This window comes from Lampris incognitus, chromosome 1 (assembly GCF_029633865.1).
Source record: "Lampris incognitus isolate fLamInc1 chromosome 1, fLamInc1.hap2, whole genome shotgun sequence".
Classification (NCBI taxonomy): Eukaryota; Metazoa; Chordata; class Actinopteri; order Lampriformes; family Lampridae; genus Lampris; species Lampris incognitus.
This window is the reverse complement of record NC_079211.1, coordinates 91,630,137-91,645,104: the sequence shown is the minus strand read 5'-3', so window position 1 is coordinate 91,645,104 and position 14,968 is coordinate 91,630,137. Positions and strand designations below refer to the sequence as shown.

The following is a 14,968-nucleotide window of genomic DNA, read 5'->3' as shown; positions in this document are numbered from 1 at the left end:
ATGAGTCCACATGGTCCTGATAAATACATGCTTTAGACGTGTGCTTCTGTATTGCATTATGATTTGAGCATCAGTTTGAATAATAATAAAAACTGACCCCCGCCAACAGCACCAAAGTATGACGCCATCGAACCATAAAGCTTCTCTGTTAACGGGGTTCATTTGAAAAAGTGGGTGGCAGGCACAGCGGTGCGCCTGCTGGACTCCAGCCCACTACCGCCTACTGACGTGACACACTGCGGAGGGCGACGCCATGCTTTACTTAATCACAGTTCTTCGTCTGTTGAGTCCGGACGGCCAGTTATTACAACGGAAGTGCGACTTATAAATGAGTTTTTCTTTTAAACACAATTTAATTGAACTCGAGAACTCTTTACAGTACCTATACAGCAAACCCACTCTGATAAGGGCAAGGGAAGTTTTAAAGAACATATTTTATAGAGTTGTGTTATACTTTAGATTTGTAGAAACAGACTAAACAAAACGGACGAAAATGTGCAAAATCAAAGCGCAGCAGCACTTAGCACAACAGCCAACTTGAACATATACACAACATACGGCAACTTAATCGAACATTAATATTAGCGTATGAAAGCATGAGTCTGAAATATGTGCTGTACAAATACATCCAAAGAACCAGACGATGGTGAGTGTGCCTGTATGTACTCCTCTCGTAGGGACTGCCATGAGAACCCCGGCCTGCACCACGGCTCTGCAGCTAGAAACCATGAACGCCAACTCCTTCCTCTGCAGGACTGTGGTTAAATATCTGCTGGCTGTTCGGGCCACGTCGGTACAGCACACTGCCTGGGGAAACAAACAAACACACACACACACACATTTAAAAACCATATGGGGGGGAGGGGGGTTCTGGTTTGGAGATGCTATGTTTGAAGATCATTGCTGTGACTGAGGACTCCAAACACAGAACTGGACTAGTACAGTATTAGGGGCTAACCAAATCAGAAACTACATGCAGTGTAAATGTAAAACTGGTTGGAAATATAACTCAGTCAGGGGAAATATTCACAGAAAGGTTAGATTTGGGACAACATGATGAAAATTTCAGATTTCTAAATCCTAAACAATCTCAGGGAGTAAATGATTCAGGTGGCAAATTTGAAAAGGAAAGTATGAAGCAAATCAACAAGCACATTAACTCCCAGGAAGAAAACTTTAAAGGAAACATCTTTATGCATGCCCAATAAATAATCCACGTAAGAAAATCAAAGAAAGGTGAGTCAGCTCATCTGGACACAACGTTTACTGACAGATAAGTTTCATCACTCATCTAAGTGACCTGTATCGTTGTATCCAGATGAACTGATTCAACCTTCTTTGACGTAAGTTAAGGAAACATATATCACCTGTAAAGGGAAAGTGACTGCAGGATTTATTCCCGAGTCAGCTGCCGATACAGCTGGATGGTCATGAGTTGAATTTCGGGATCGCCGGATTTTATGTCAATCGCTCTTAAAAAGCATTCCAGGGCTTTGTCTAGTTTCCCCTCACAATAAAACTGCTTCCCTTTTCTGACCAAGGAGTCATAACTGTCACCCTCTGGGGGAGACGGGGAGGACATGCAGGAGGCGTCTGTTGCTGTGTCTGATTTGGCTGCTGTGCAAACTGTGTACTGTTCCACTCTTTCATCAGAGGCTAATTCGATGTCACTGGTCGATTCCCGGAAATTACTACCCAATTCCTCTCCTGAACCTGACTCCGCAGTAGATTCCATCAACCCAGTGGCATCTTCTCCCTCCTCCTTGTCCTCCGTGTTTAGCATCTCCCTGTTGGTCTCCTCCAATTCAAGCTTATCATGAGAACTACAGACATCATCTCTGTTGGTAACGTGAGAATGGTCCTCTGAAATACCGTCACAATAGTCATCATCACCACTGTGGTCGTCCTCTGGGTTCTCTATGTCTTCCATTAGAGACTGGATGAAGGAAACCCGGGAGGCCACAGAAGTATTCCCTCCCACACTTTTACGGCCCTTCAGAGTAGACGCTTCACGGTGAAATGACTTGGGGGTGGAGGCTCCCAACGCTTGGATAGAGATGTCCAATTGGCTGGTCACCAATTGCTCCTGATCTTCTTCTTCCTCGCTATCATAAATTACTGCAGCCCTTTTCTTCTTTGTGGTTATATAGAAGTTCTCCATTGTTCCGTCTGAGTCATTGATTTGGGAGCAATCAAGGATTTGGCTGAGCTGGATGTCAGCTCGTCTGTCTGAGAGGGATTTTTCGATATCAAAACTTCCCTCCATCTGTAACTGGGACAGCAACTTTCTTTCCTGAGACTCTGTTTCATGTTCATCGATTATGTTGCATCCTGTAAACATGTCACTGTCTTCCAGATGCAAATTGAAGTTGCCTTCAAAAGACTCAAGCCCTGCACTGATGTTTGAGGATGTTTCAGCCTTTTTGCTGGTGTTAGGCATCAGTAATGCTGAGTCTCTTTGACTCAGAAGTGATGGAACACAGGGCATCTTCGTGTCCACACTGACCTCTGCAATCTGAGTGTCGTCACGTTTTAAGGGCGAAATTCCTGCTGATGGAATATAATCCAAACTGATGTTGCCCTCCGCAGTGACAGCGACATCCTCCATCTCCTGCACAGACACGTTTTCTATCGCCAAGACACTTTGTTCCTCCTTGGACGAATTAATCGCTTCCACATTGTCCTGACTAACCTCTAAAGCCAATGGTTTTTCAGTCAGACTTTTGTCTTCATCAGTTAGATCAACAAACCCGTTTCTTTGGTTCTGTTGATTGTTTTCCAAGTCTGAAGCAGACTGGTTCAGATCCATCAGAACAGACGACTTGTTGAAATCATCATCATGTAGAAGGGATGGGCTGGGTCTTGTTTTTCGTGGCTTCTTCTCATTTGATCTCTCTCCATTGGGCTGAACTGGTTGTCTGAGCCAGGCCGGTTCAGTGCTCAATGACATGCGCTCCATCAACTGCATGTTTAACTCAGACTCGGCCTTCATCAGCTCTTGGGCTTTGTGCACCCTCCCCTTGATGTACTGGTGCGATGCCTGGTTTTGGGGGGCATCGTCGTGATTGTTGGTGTCAAGCGAGTAGATGAGGTCATGATCAGAGATTCCAAACATCTCCAGGGAGTGGAGATGGGCGATGTGTTCATCCAGCTCAGGATCTGTCCTTCGGTGTCTGGAGTGCAGAGACTGTAGCTGCTGCTGGGTGGTTGAGGACCGTGTGTCCTCCAGCATAAACAGCTCCTTCAGCTCCTGTTTACTGAAGTAGCGAAATGGATTCTTCTTGTCTCCAGTCATCTGTCTAATCAGAGAGTCTTTGAACACCTGCCGCCTATAGATCTTCTCCTCCACCGTCCCGCAGGTGATCAGTCTGTAGATGACCACATTTTCCGTTTGGCCAATGCGGTAAGCTCTGTCGACTGCCTGGGCATCTGTGGCTGGGTTCCAGCTGGGGTCAAAGATCACCACTCGATTGGCTGCAGTCAGGGTGATACCAACCCCGCCTACCTGGGTGGTCAGTAGAAAGACTGAGTACCGTTTGTCTTCCTGGAACAGCGAGATGAGCCTCTCTCTCTCAGCTAGCTGGGTTATGGTCCCATCCATCCTCATTACCTTGAAGCCTCTGTTCACCAGCACACGCTGCATAATGTCCAGCACCTTCTTATAATGTGCAAAGACAAGAGTGCGGTGACCTTCCTGTTTGAGCCTCTCGAGAAGCGAGATCAGAAACACAAGCTTTCCAGACTCTGATATCAGTGCTTCATCGGGTATGTTGCCGATACTGTGAGAATCTAATTCTCTATCAACATCCTGTTGGCTTTCAGCAGCGGTCTCCTCCAAGCCCAGTTTAGTCACTGCGGCAGCAGAAAGGAGCCTTGGGTGGTCACAGAGTTTCTTGAGGACATTTAGCTCAGCCAGGGGCGATCTGGTGGTCATCAGGAGCTCTTTGATGTGGTCAAGAGAAAGGAACTGTCGATAGATAGCCTCCTGCACTGCACTCAGGTAAGTCCAGACAATGAGGTCATTCTTCCTTGTTAGCGTCGGCATGACGGCTTTAGCTTCAATTTGTTGATTGGCCTCACACACCCCTGTCTCCTCACTGACCTCTTTGCCTTTCTGTTTCCTCTTCTGCAGTTCGGCTTTGGTCCTGCGGAGGAAATAGGGGCTTATCATGGTAATCAGAGTTTCAGACATTTTCAGTCCCAGAGCTTTCTCCCCTGGCGTGGCGTCCTTTTCTCTGGCACGTGTGATGGGGTTCTCATACATTGTTTTGAAAGTTTTAGCTGTACCCAGGAGAGCCCCTTGGCAGGCGAAGTCAAACAGGGCCCACATTTCTCTCAGGTTGTTCTGGACAGGCGTGCCGGTTAAAAGGATCCGGTTTCGGGCTGGGACGGCATATGCGCTCTTTGCTGTTTTAGTTGATGTTGTTTTTATCTTGTGTGCTTCGTCCAAAATCAAGTAGTCCCATTTGAACTCTTTGCCGTTATAAGATGCCAGCTGCTGCCAGTTATTGATCAGCATTTGGTATGTGGTAATGATCACTCCGCCTCTCCTCTGAATTTTATCCAATTGTCTGATTCGCTCCGCTTTCCTTGTACCGTGAAACTCCTTGACCCTCATCCCAGGGGTCCACTTGGCAAACTCTTTGGTCCAGTTTATGATAAGTGAAGTTGGCATAACGATCAGCGTGTGTTTCACCAGCTCAGCATCATACATGCCAGACAGGAAAGAGATCACCTGGATAGTTTTACCAAGGCCCATGTCATCGGCTAGTATGCCCCCCTTTCGGCTGTCTCTGTAGAGGCTGTAAAGGAAGGCCACTCCTTCTCGCTGGTGGTCATAAAGCCTGTCATGTAGATCTTTGAAGATCATTAGGCCGCTGTTTTTGATGTTGACAAATTCTTCATCCTGGCTCTCTGAGTCTTCCTGTGTCAGAATTTCTTCAATTTTCTCGATTCTGCCTTGGAGTTTCCCATTTGGGTGAATGTTATGAGCAAGCTTGAAGAACTCCAATGCTTTAGACAAATCTCCTTGTCTGGCAGCATTTTTACCTTCCTTAACATAGCTGAAAAAGAAATTAAGAGGGTTATTGTTTATAAGACATCATGCAATGAATGCTGTTATCCAATGTGCTGAATCAGAACACCAATTTCAATTTAAACCAGTTAGTTTGTGGCATCTAGTGGCTGGATGAACATCTTCCCTTTGATCACTAACCAGTATCTGTCGGGATAAAAACAATCGTCTTTCTAACTAATTCTGCAGTGGTTTACATCAGTGATTCTTAAAAGTTTTGCTGATGTTTCACATCCTTCATTTAACTAATCCTTCATTCACATGGACCCTGCGAGAGGGTACACGGGAGTTGGCAAGATGGAATGGGAAAAACCACAAACTGCTTAATTGTACAAACATGTTTTGTGTTTGTTTTATTTAATTATTGATACAGTAATTCTGTCAATTCATATACCTATAAAATGAATCCACCATCTTCTGTTTTGTGATGTGCTACGTAACATCTGGTTTTAAATTCCATCATGGAGGACAGCAAAAAGTTAAAATATTTTAAGTTTGGATGGCAGTGCTGTCTGCTCTCATCCACAATAAGGACTTCTGATTTGCCGTCTGCTGTTAACCTCGATTCGATGTGTGTACATGTACTGTGATTACAGCCGACACATCAGATTAGATTCTGACTGAAATGATTAGAATATCACACTAGTAGTCTCAATGGAGCTCTACGCTGACTTCTTTATTTTTTAAAGGACCATACGTGACCCTAAATTAAAAATGTTATGGGCACAGTCAAACATGTAATTACAAGTTAAATCAAAACGTTTTTTTTTTTGTAATGTTACCTGCATGCAACCAAAGCTGTCACATAGAAATTGCTGCCTACTCAAAAGTAATTGGTCAATACTACTCGGACTACAACGGAAACCGGGACGCTTCCGAATATTGAAATTGTGCCCCTTGCCTACAGATTCTATAGTGATTACACCAAGTCTACATCTGAGTGCATTTCAAACTTACTTGGCTGTCAACAAATTTAGCTATAGCCAAATGGTCCCCAGCTAAAACTATTTCAAAGATACTCATAGTATAAGCATTCCAATAGCCACCTGTGGTAGGAGTCCATCTTGTCATCTTTATCCATGGTCAAAGACCTGCCAAAACAAAATTAAACATCAGTAATATAATCACATCTCCAATACACACATAAGTAGACACATTAGTTGTCTAACAGTCAGCTGATGACATAACACGGTTGAAACGAACCCGGTTTCCGGTTACCAGTAGCAGTTCGTTTGTTTGAGGCTCTGCCCACTTTTTAAATTTTAACCATTTTTAACAACTCCGTGAGGCCTTTGGATTATTTCAATTGATTTTATGGTTTGCCTATTTTATGGCTTTTTACCCGCTCATTGACTGAGATATGCAAAGCTGCGTTAGTCAAGTCAGCAACGGCTAAGGGCAGACCAAAGGTGTCGATCTACTGTCTTGATGCTCAATAATCCAGGTGAGAAAGTCAAAAGAAGGTTGAATCAATTCATCCGGACACGTTTAATGACAGACACGTTTCATCACTGAACTAATTGACATCTTCAGTCCAAACTGACCGCAGGTACCCCACCCTTATAAACAATACAGTGACTGCAGGTACCCCACCCTTATAAACAATACAGTGACTGCAGGTATCCCCACCCTTATAAACAATAGTGACCGCAGGTATCCCCACCCTTATAAACAATACAGTGACCGCAGGTACCCCCACCCTTATAAACATTACAGTGACCGCAGGTGTCCCACCCTTATAAACAATACAGTGACTGCAGGTACCCCCACCCTTATAAACAATACAGTGACCGCAGGTGTCCCACCCTTATAAACAATACAGTGACCGCAGGTACCCCACCCTTATAAGCAATACAGTGACCGCAGGTATCCCCACCCTTATAAACAATACAGTGACCGCAGGTACCCCACCCTTATAAACAATACAGTGACCGCAGGTATCCCCACCCTTATAAACAATGCAGTGACTGCAGGTACCCCCACCCTTATAAACAATAGTGACTGCAGGTGTCCCCACCCTTATAAACAATACAGTGACCGCAGGTGTCCCCACCCTTATAAACAATACAGTGACTGCAGGTATCCCCACCCTTATAAACAATACAGTGACCGCAGGTGTCCCCACCCTTATAAACAATACAGTGACTGCAGGTACCCCACCCTTATAAACAATACAGTGACTGCAGGTGTCCCCACCCTTATAAACAATGCAGTACAATACAGTTGCATAACGACCGAAACCAACGACCGGTCTCATATGCAAATACGGGACTGGTCCCGTGTGCAGGGAAGAGGCCACTTAGACGATTGATGATGAAACGTATCAGTCAATACACATAACACGTTGTATCCAGACGAGCTGATTCAACCTTCTCTAATGTCGATGTACCGCTGCGCTGCCACAATGAAACCAGCAACCCGCGCAGCTTGGCACCGCCATGTGGGCGACCTGTGCTGCCCACCACCTGTGCGGACGGCCCAGGGCATCAATGGAGCCGAGTTGGCCTCCATCCAGGACATATATAGTATATACTATATAACGCACGTTGTCAGCGAAACCCGCAGAAACAAGACTTGTACTCTCTTGTACGTAGAGACGTAACAATAAAGGATCTTGAATCCGGACCCGTCCATCATCATCTCACCCGTCCATCATCATCATCTCCATTTTCCTTTTCAGGGAGCAAACCGTTTGACAAAATATGCTGTCCGGTGAAACCAGTGAAGAAAAGGAAAATCAGTCGCTTTTGGTATTTAATATCATTCTTGCGACAATCCTCGACGGAGACGTTTTAATCCTTTCTTACCAAACTAAATTAAACCAATGTGATTTATTATACAGGATCGCGGAGAGGGTCGCTACTAAAGCCGACCCGCCTCCCGCGGCTGGGAGCCGGTCCCTGCGGCGCCCGCTCGCACGAGCAGCGTCCAGGCTCCCGCCGCAACGCTGAAGCCGGATCAAACCTCCCTCCCAGCTTCACCGTCTCGCCTTAACGTCACTTACGTCTCCATTTTCACAGAAAGCTCCTCGACTCGTTCGTCGCGATGCGGAGTAGCCATACTTTCTTCCCGTGAGATGTTCTTAAAAATGCGAAAAAAAACATTTGGAAGCTCAATTCAAATAATCTTTACCGACAACGGCTTTACGAAAGGAAACCCTGTTATTTTAATCGTCGTAACCCGCCACAAATGTCCCGGCTAATCACAAAGCGCGCTACCGGACGCATGATTACGTTGACGAATCAGATTGAAATGAACGTTCAGTGGGCGGGATCACGAACGATCGAATCAATGCCAAGTTTCTGCCAAGGAGCAAGGCGGAAGACGTACTACAGGAAGTCCCGCCTCGCACTTCCGATACAGTTTAAAGGACAATGCCACTGAATTTCTTTTCCTGTCAAGTATCGATCTGTTAGAAACTTGTACATACTCGGGCATTTTTTTGTGCATAAATGCAAGTTTACGATCGAAACCTCTTTATTTAACATATTCCAAGTAGATGAATGAATGAATGAATGCTGATTTATTTCAAGCAGGACGTAACGTACAGATAATCCATTGCCAATAATGTGAACTGATCAACAAATCCACACGTCAAACTCAGTGAACAAAAGCGGTAGGGGGAAGTATTACACTTATTTTTCCCACCCACTCCAACCTACTCTTAAATTAATTCAGCTACGATACAGTACAAAAAAACCCCCAAAACTGTTAGGGTTTGTGGAAGACCCCAAGCGCACGACACCAGACAGATATAGGCTTAGCCGAAACCTGGCGTAGTTTATTCCTTGCTCGTACAAATAGTCAAACACAGGAGGGCAATGAGCGACAAGAAAAACGGAAAGTCCAAGGGGGAAAAACTCGCGGGTAATCCAAACTGGGAACACGGCAGGATACTTCCACGGGGAAACTTTGCAAGGGAAACCATAAACCAAGGGCTGGGGTGAGTCCGGAGAGAAAAGGACCGTGAGGGGAGAGTGGCCGCCACTGCGAGGACGTTACAACACGAACTGACAACGGGTGCGTGGGAGGCCACCAAACTTAAGCCCTGCCCTGACGAGCTGATTGGCTGCCGGCGCGGGGTGGGCGGGCCACGGCGCGGGGTGGGCGAGCCGTAACAGTTGTCCTTCATCACTCCCGATGAAACTCTTAGCATCTTCAACTCTGCCCCCTCCAGCTCCGCTTCCTGTCTTTTCATCAGTGCCACTGTCTCCAAACCATACAACATAGCTGGTCTCACCACCATCTTGTAAACCTTCCCGTTAACTCTTGCTGGTACCCTTCTGTCACACATCACTCCTGACACTCTTCTCCACCCACTCCACCCTGTCTGCACTCTCTTCTTTACCTCTCTTCTGCACTCCCCGTTACTTTGGACAGTTGACCACAAGTATTTAAACTCACACACCTTCGTCACCTCTACTCCTTGCATGCTCGCCATTCCACTGTCCTCCCTCTCATTCATGCATAGGTATTCCGTCTTGCTGCTCCTGACTTTCATTCCTCTTCTCTCCAGTGCATAACTCCACCTCTCCAGGCTCTCCTCCACCTGCACCCTACTCTCACTACAGATCACAATGTAATCCGCAAACATCATCGTCCACGGAGATTCCTGCCTAATCTTGTCCGTCAACCTGTCCATCACCATTGCAAGCAAGAAAGGGCTCAGAGCTGATCCGATATCCACTCGGTGTCATAGAAAGAGAAATGAAAAGAAATGTTGTAATGTCCGTAGACGCCTTGTCTTACTGACATAAGAATAATTCAAGAACGAGCCGACTTCGTAGGTTCTTAACTGTGTAGCTTTTACTAGCGTTCATCCGACATACAACCTTCATAACATGCGCGTCTAACTTCCTGTCTACGTCACACGCACTGCACGTACATCCGTGAGTAGGTCAAGTTAAACACGTGACCTTTCATTCATTACATCTCCCCCTCTAAGATTATTTTCTAAACATTTCTCTGAACATTTACTGCCAACAATTTTAACCTGTATATCACCCCCCTTTTCACAAAAAATTAAAAATCTCCCACAGTACACAAGTCCATACGCCTCACAAATCCAGCCGGATTGCTGGCTTGCTCACCCTGCCAGAGCGAGTAACATATGGCGTGGAAGTTGGCATTTCTGCTGCTCGGGACTCATCCGTGTTTCCACTCTCCCCTGGAGTGACATGGTCAGGATCCCTGCTGACAGAGGTGAGTGTTTTGGGTGTAGCCAACAGGTGGCGCCTGTTCCTTCTGTAATGTTCACCTTGAGCTGTCTCCACTATGTAGGATCTGGGAGTGGAGCTCTGACTGTGAACAACTGCTGGCATTGTCCATGTTTTCTGTCCATCAGGTTTGGTGAGTACTGCGTCACCCGAGTTCAGTGGGCGCAGTGTCCGCACGCCGTTCCTGCGGTTGTAGTAGAAAGCCTGCCTCGATTTGGCTGCGGCGTCAGCGGTTTTGATCAGTTCCTCTTTAGGCCAGGCCGGTTTCAGGTTATGCTTCAATGTGGGTAAGGTGGTTCTGAGTCTCCTACCCATGAGCAATTCCGCTGGACTGGCTCCAGTGGAAGAAGAAGGTGTAGCTCTGTATGTCAACAGGGCGAGGAGAGGGTCTTCCTGCCTTAATATGCTTTTGGCTATCTGAACAGCCCTCTCTGCCTGTCCATTACTCTGGGGGTAGTGTGGGCTTGAAGTCACATGGATGAAATCATAGTCCTCACTGAACCTCCTCATCTCTTCTGAAACTAGCTGTGGCCCATTATCGCTAACTACAATTTCAGGGATACCAAAACGTGCAAATGTAGCCTTCAGCCTAGCTACAACCTGACTGCTAGTAGTTGTTGGTAGATTTAGGATCTCCAAAAACCTGGAATAATAGTCAGACACTATCAAGTAGTTTTGCTTTTTGTACTCACACAGGTCTATGCCAACTTTCTGCCATGGTCTGGATGGAAGCTCACTTGACATTAAAGGCTCTTTTCTCTGTGTGTTCTTGTGTTCTCTGCAGAATTGACATTGCTGTATCTTTGTTGTAATGTGCTCTGTCATTTTGGGCCACCACACTGACTGGCTAGCTCTCTCTCTGCACTTAACTATCCCCTGGTGCCCGTCGTGTATTCTGTCTAAGATCACCTCCCTCATCTCTGTGGGAATGACGATACGACTGCCTCTGATGACTAAACCATCTACCGCAGATAACTCCCCTCTCACCTGATAAAAGTCTCTGACTGTCTCCGGCACTTTATCGACATACTCAGGCCAGCCGTGTCTGATGAAGCCCAACACTGTCTGGAGCTGCAGATCCCCATCCGTGCTCTGTTTTATCTCCTGCATCCTTTGAGGTGTGGCAGGCACCTGGCACACGATGGCATCAATGTGCGCTGCAACATCATCATGAGAAGCACCATCTCCGTAGCGCTGCTCTGGGCCTCTGGAGAGTGCATCAGCCACAGCTAAAGTTTTGCCTGGTGCGTATTCAGCCACTGCATTGAAACGCATCAGCCTCATTAACAGTCTCTGGCACCTAATGGGCACATTATCCAAGTCTTTGCTGTTCATGAGAGGCACTAGTGGTTTATGATCGGTGACAAGTCTGAAATTGTCAAGCCCAAACAAGTACTTCTCGAACCTTTCACATGCCCAGACGCTGGCTAAGCACTCTTTCTCGATCTGTGCGTACCTCGTCTCTGCGTCACTCAGCCGTCGGGAACAGTAGGCCACGGGCTTCCAGTGTTCCCCGTGCTGCTGGAGCAGAACGCCCCCCAGCCCGTAGCTGCTGGCATCTGCTGACACCACCGTAGCCTTAGTGACGTCATAAAAGGTGAGTACCGGGGCGGTGGCGAGTGCTGCTTTAAGGACTTGGAATGCTGTGTTCTGTGCAGGTCCCCACACCCACTCTGTCGTTGCTTTAAGCAGTCCATAAAGCGGCTGACCTACAGTGGACAGCTCTGGGACGTATTTTGCCAAATAGTTCACCATCCCGAGGAACCTCTTGAGTTCCGTCACGTTCTGGGGCTGAGGAAAGTTCTCTATTCCGGCCACTTTGTCCGGGTCAGGTCTGATGCCTGCCTCGTTGATGATATGACCAAGGAAGCGGACTTGTTTCTGTTTGAACTTGCATTTCGCTTGGTTCAGTTTGAGACCTGCTGTTTCAATGACCCCCAGCGCCTCTGCTAGGCGCCGGTCATGGATTTCCTCAGTCTCTCCATGTATAAGGATGTCATCCATGTACACCTCTGTGCCCTCTAGCCCGGTCAGAGTTTCCGCCATCTTTCTCTGGAAAATCGCTGGAGCACTCGTTATACCAAATGGAAGGCGGCAGAAAGCATACCTCCCAAATGGGGTGATGAAAGTGGTTAGCCCCCTGCTGTCTTCATGCAAGGGGATCTGGTAAAACCCACTTGCTGCATCCAACGTTGTGAAGAACTTTGACCCTGCGAGCCTTGGCATTATTTCCTCCATAGTGGGCAGCACGTATTTCTCACGTTTCACCGCTCGATTCAGCCTCCTGAGGTCAGCGCAGCAGCGAACCTCTTTCTTGTTCGGTTTCAGCACCGGCACCATAGCGGCGCACCATTCTGTGGGCTGAGTCACTTTTTCAATAATGCCCTCATTTTCCATGCGCTGCAGTTCTTTCTTAACCAGTGGTACAAGTGGCAGCGGTATCCGTCTGGCTGTATGCACCGCGTATGGCTGGGCACCCTCCACCAGAGCTATTTTCACTGGGTCTGTTTTCAGCAGTCCACTTGAACCGAAAACTCCACTGACCTCATTCATCCGCTTCACTAGACCCATCTCCACTGCCTCTGGACGACTCAGCAGACAGCTGCCTCTCCCCTTGATCACATACACTGGAAAGGAGTATTGTTTCTCCTTGTAGTTGGTTGTGGCTTGAAACTGTCCTATGCAGCTGATGTTTCCACCTGGGCTTATGAAGCATGTGTCAGGAGGTCCCAGTTTTATGTTTGGCTTCAGCTTTTTAAATGTCCCTTGGTTGATAACAGTAGCGTCAGCCCCCGTGTCAATTTTAAAGGTTATTGGTACATCACTTATTGTTAAACTAACAGTCCAATCTTCCTGACTGCTCTCTTTGCCAACTTCTCCCAGAAAGTACAGCTGTTTAACCTCTTCAGTGACTTCTCTCACCGCTTTAGAGTGACATACACGCTCCCAATGTCCCTTTTTATGACACTTGTTGCACTTACTGTTCGTTGCAGGACACTTCCGCTCATCGGTGTGCTGCGTCTTGCCGCACCTCCCGCATTCCTCTACTTTGTTGGTTGCCGGACTGCCGCCACCATGACGCTGTCCGCCCTTTTTGTTTTGGCGTCCGTCCCGCCGTCGGACAACATTGACGTTAGCCAGCTGGGCCTCTGGTTGGTTAGCTTGGAGGCTGAGCTGCTTTGTTATTGCCTCCGCCTGGCGCACTTGTTCAATGACTTTCACCAGAGTAAGGTCCGCTGTGAGCTGGAACTGACGGGAGAGCACCTTATCTTTTATGCCCACTACCAGACGATCTCTGATATGTTCATCCCTCTTGTCCCCAAACTCACAGTGTTCAGACAGCTCATACAATGTCCGGATGTACATCTCCGCTGTCTCTCCTGGCTGCTGGCTACGTTGATAGAAGCACGCCCTCTCATGTATGATGTTATGGCGGGGAATAAAGTAGTCGTCGAACCTTTTCAGTACGATATCATAGTCCACTTTATCACCCTCCGCTGCGAAGTCAAACGAGCTGAATATCTTTTCAGCCTCGCTGCCCATTGCATAAATCAGCGAACTCACTTGAATCTCCCCGTCGTCTTTATCCAGCTTTGTCGCGAGCCTGAAGCGCGAAAACCGTTGTTTCCACTGCGGCCATTCAACGGGGCAGTCAAACTTGAATTCACTCGGCGGATTAAACTTCGGCATGACCGCTCGTGTTCCGATACACAGACTATTCTGACACCATGTAATGTCCGTAGACGCCTTGTCTTACTGACATAAGAATAATTCAAGAACGAGCCGACTTCGTAGGTTCTTAACTGTGTAGCTTTTACTAGCGTTCATCCGACATACAACCTTCATAACATGCGCGTCTAACTTCCTGTCTACGTCACACGCACTGCACGTACATCCGTGAGTAGGTCAAGTTAAACACGTGACCTTTCATTCATTACAAATGTAATCAGAAATGTTTGGAGATAAATAAAACTTAACAGTTAACCCAACTCTTCATCATCCCTATATCTCTTGATAATCAGTACTTTGTACTTCTTCTTGAACTGTGTAGTGTTTGTAGTTTGTTTGAGTTCCATGCTCACACAATTCCACTGTTTTACCCCACAGACTGAGATGCCCGTGCCCTTCAAAGTTGTAGCAACACATCATTTCTTGAAGTTTAATTTCCCTCTGAAATTATATTCACCTTCTCTATCTGAGAATATTTTTTGTGTATTACTGGGTAGTAGACTGTTTCTTGCTTTGAACATTATTTGTGCTGTGTTAAATTCTACTAAATTCCTGAACCTCAAGCCACTTGACTTTAAAATAGCTCGCTGGTGTGTTCTGTGAGGAAATGGCCGGAGGAGGTCTGTGTGAAACTACAGGGCTGTTTCGAGGTAACAGACTGGCAGGCTCTCTGTGAGCTGCACGGGGATGACCTGGATGGGGTCACAGGGTGTGCCAACGACTATATAAACTACTGTGTAGACTGCATTGTCCCTGAAAAGACTGTCCATTGTTATTCAAATAACAAGTCATGGGTAACGAAGGACAACAAAGCCAACCTGAATGAAAAGAAGAGGGCCTTTAGAACTGGCAATAAGGAGGAGGTGAGACAAATCCAACGGGACCTTGAAGTGAGAATCAGGGAGGCTAAAGATAATTACAGGAGGAAGTTGGAGCAGAAACTCCAACA

General features: G+C 46.8%; 1 protein-coding gene across 1 annotated transcript; it reads right to left on the bottom strand.

Annotated features, from left to right (window-relative positions):
- Positions 1 to 400: 400 nt before the first annotated feature.
- On the bottom strand, positions 401 to 4,785 carry ercc6l (excision repair cross-complementation group 6-like). Its single transcript, XM_056278233.1, has 2 exons — positions 1,368 to 4,785; positions 401 to 807 (listed from the first exon to the last, which is right to left on the bottom strand). The coding sequence occupies exon 1, from the start codon at positions 4,757 to 4,759 to the stop codon at positions 1,394 to 1,396; it is 3,366 nt and encodes a 1,121-aa protein (XP_056134208.1). The 5' UTR covers positions 4,760 to 4,785; the 3' UTR covers positions 401 to 807; positions 1,368 to 1,393.
- Positions 4,786 to 14,968: the final 10,183 nt, after the last annotated feature.

What these genes read in the sequence shown, in the direction of transcription:
- ercc6l (XM_056278233.1), bottom strand. Translation starts at nt 4,759, where the DNA reads ATGGGCCTTGGTAAAACTATCCAGGTGATCTCTTTCCTGTCTGGCATG.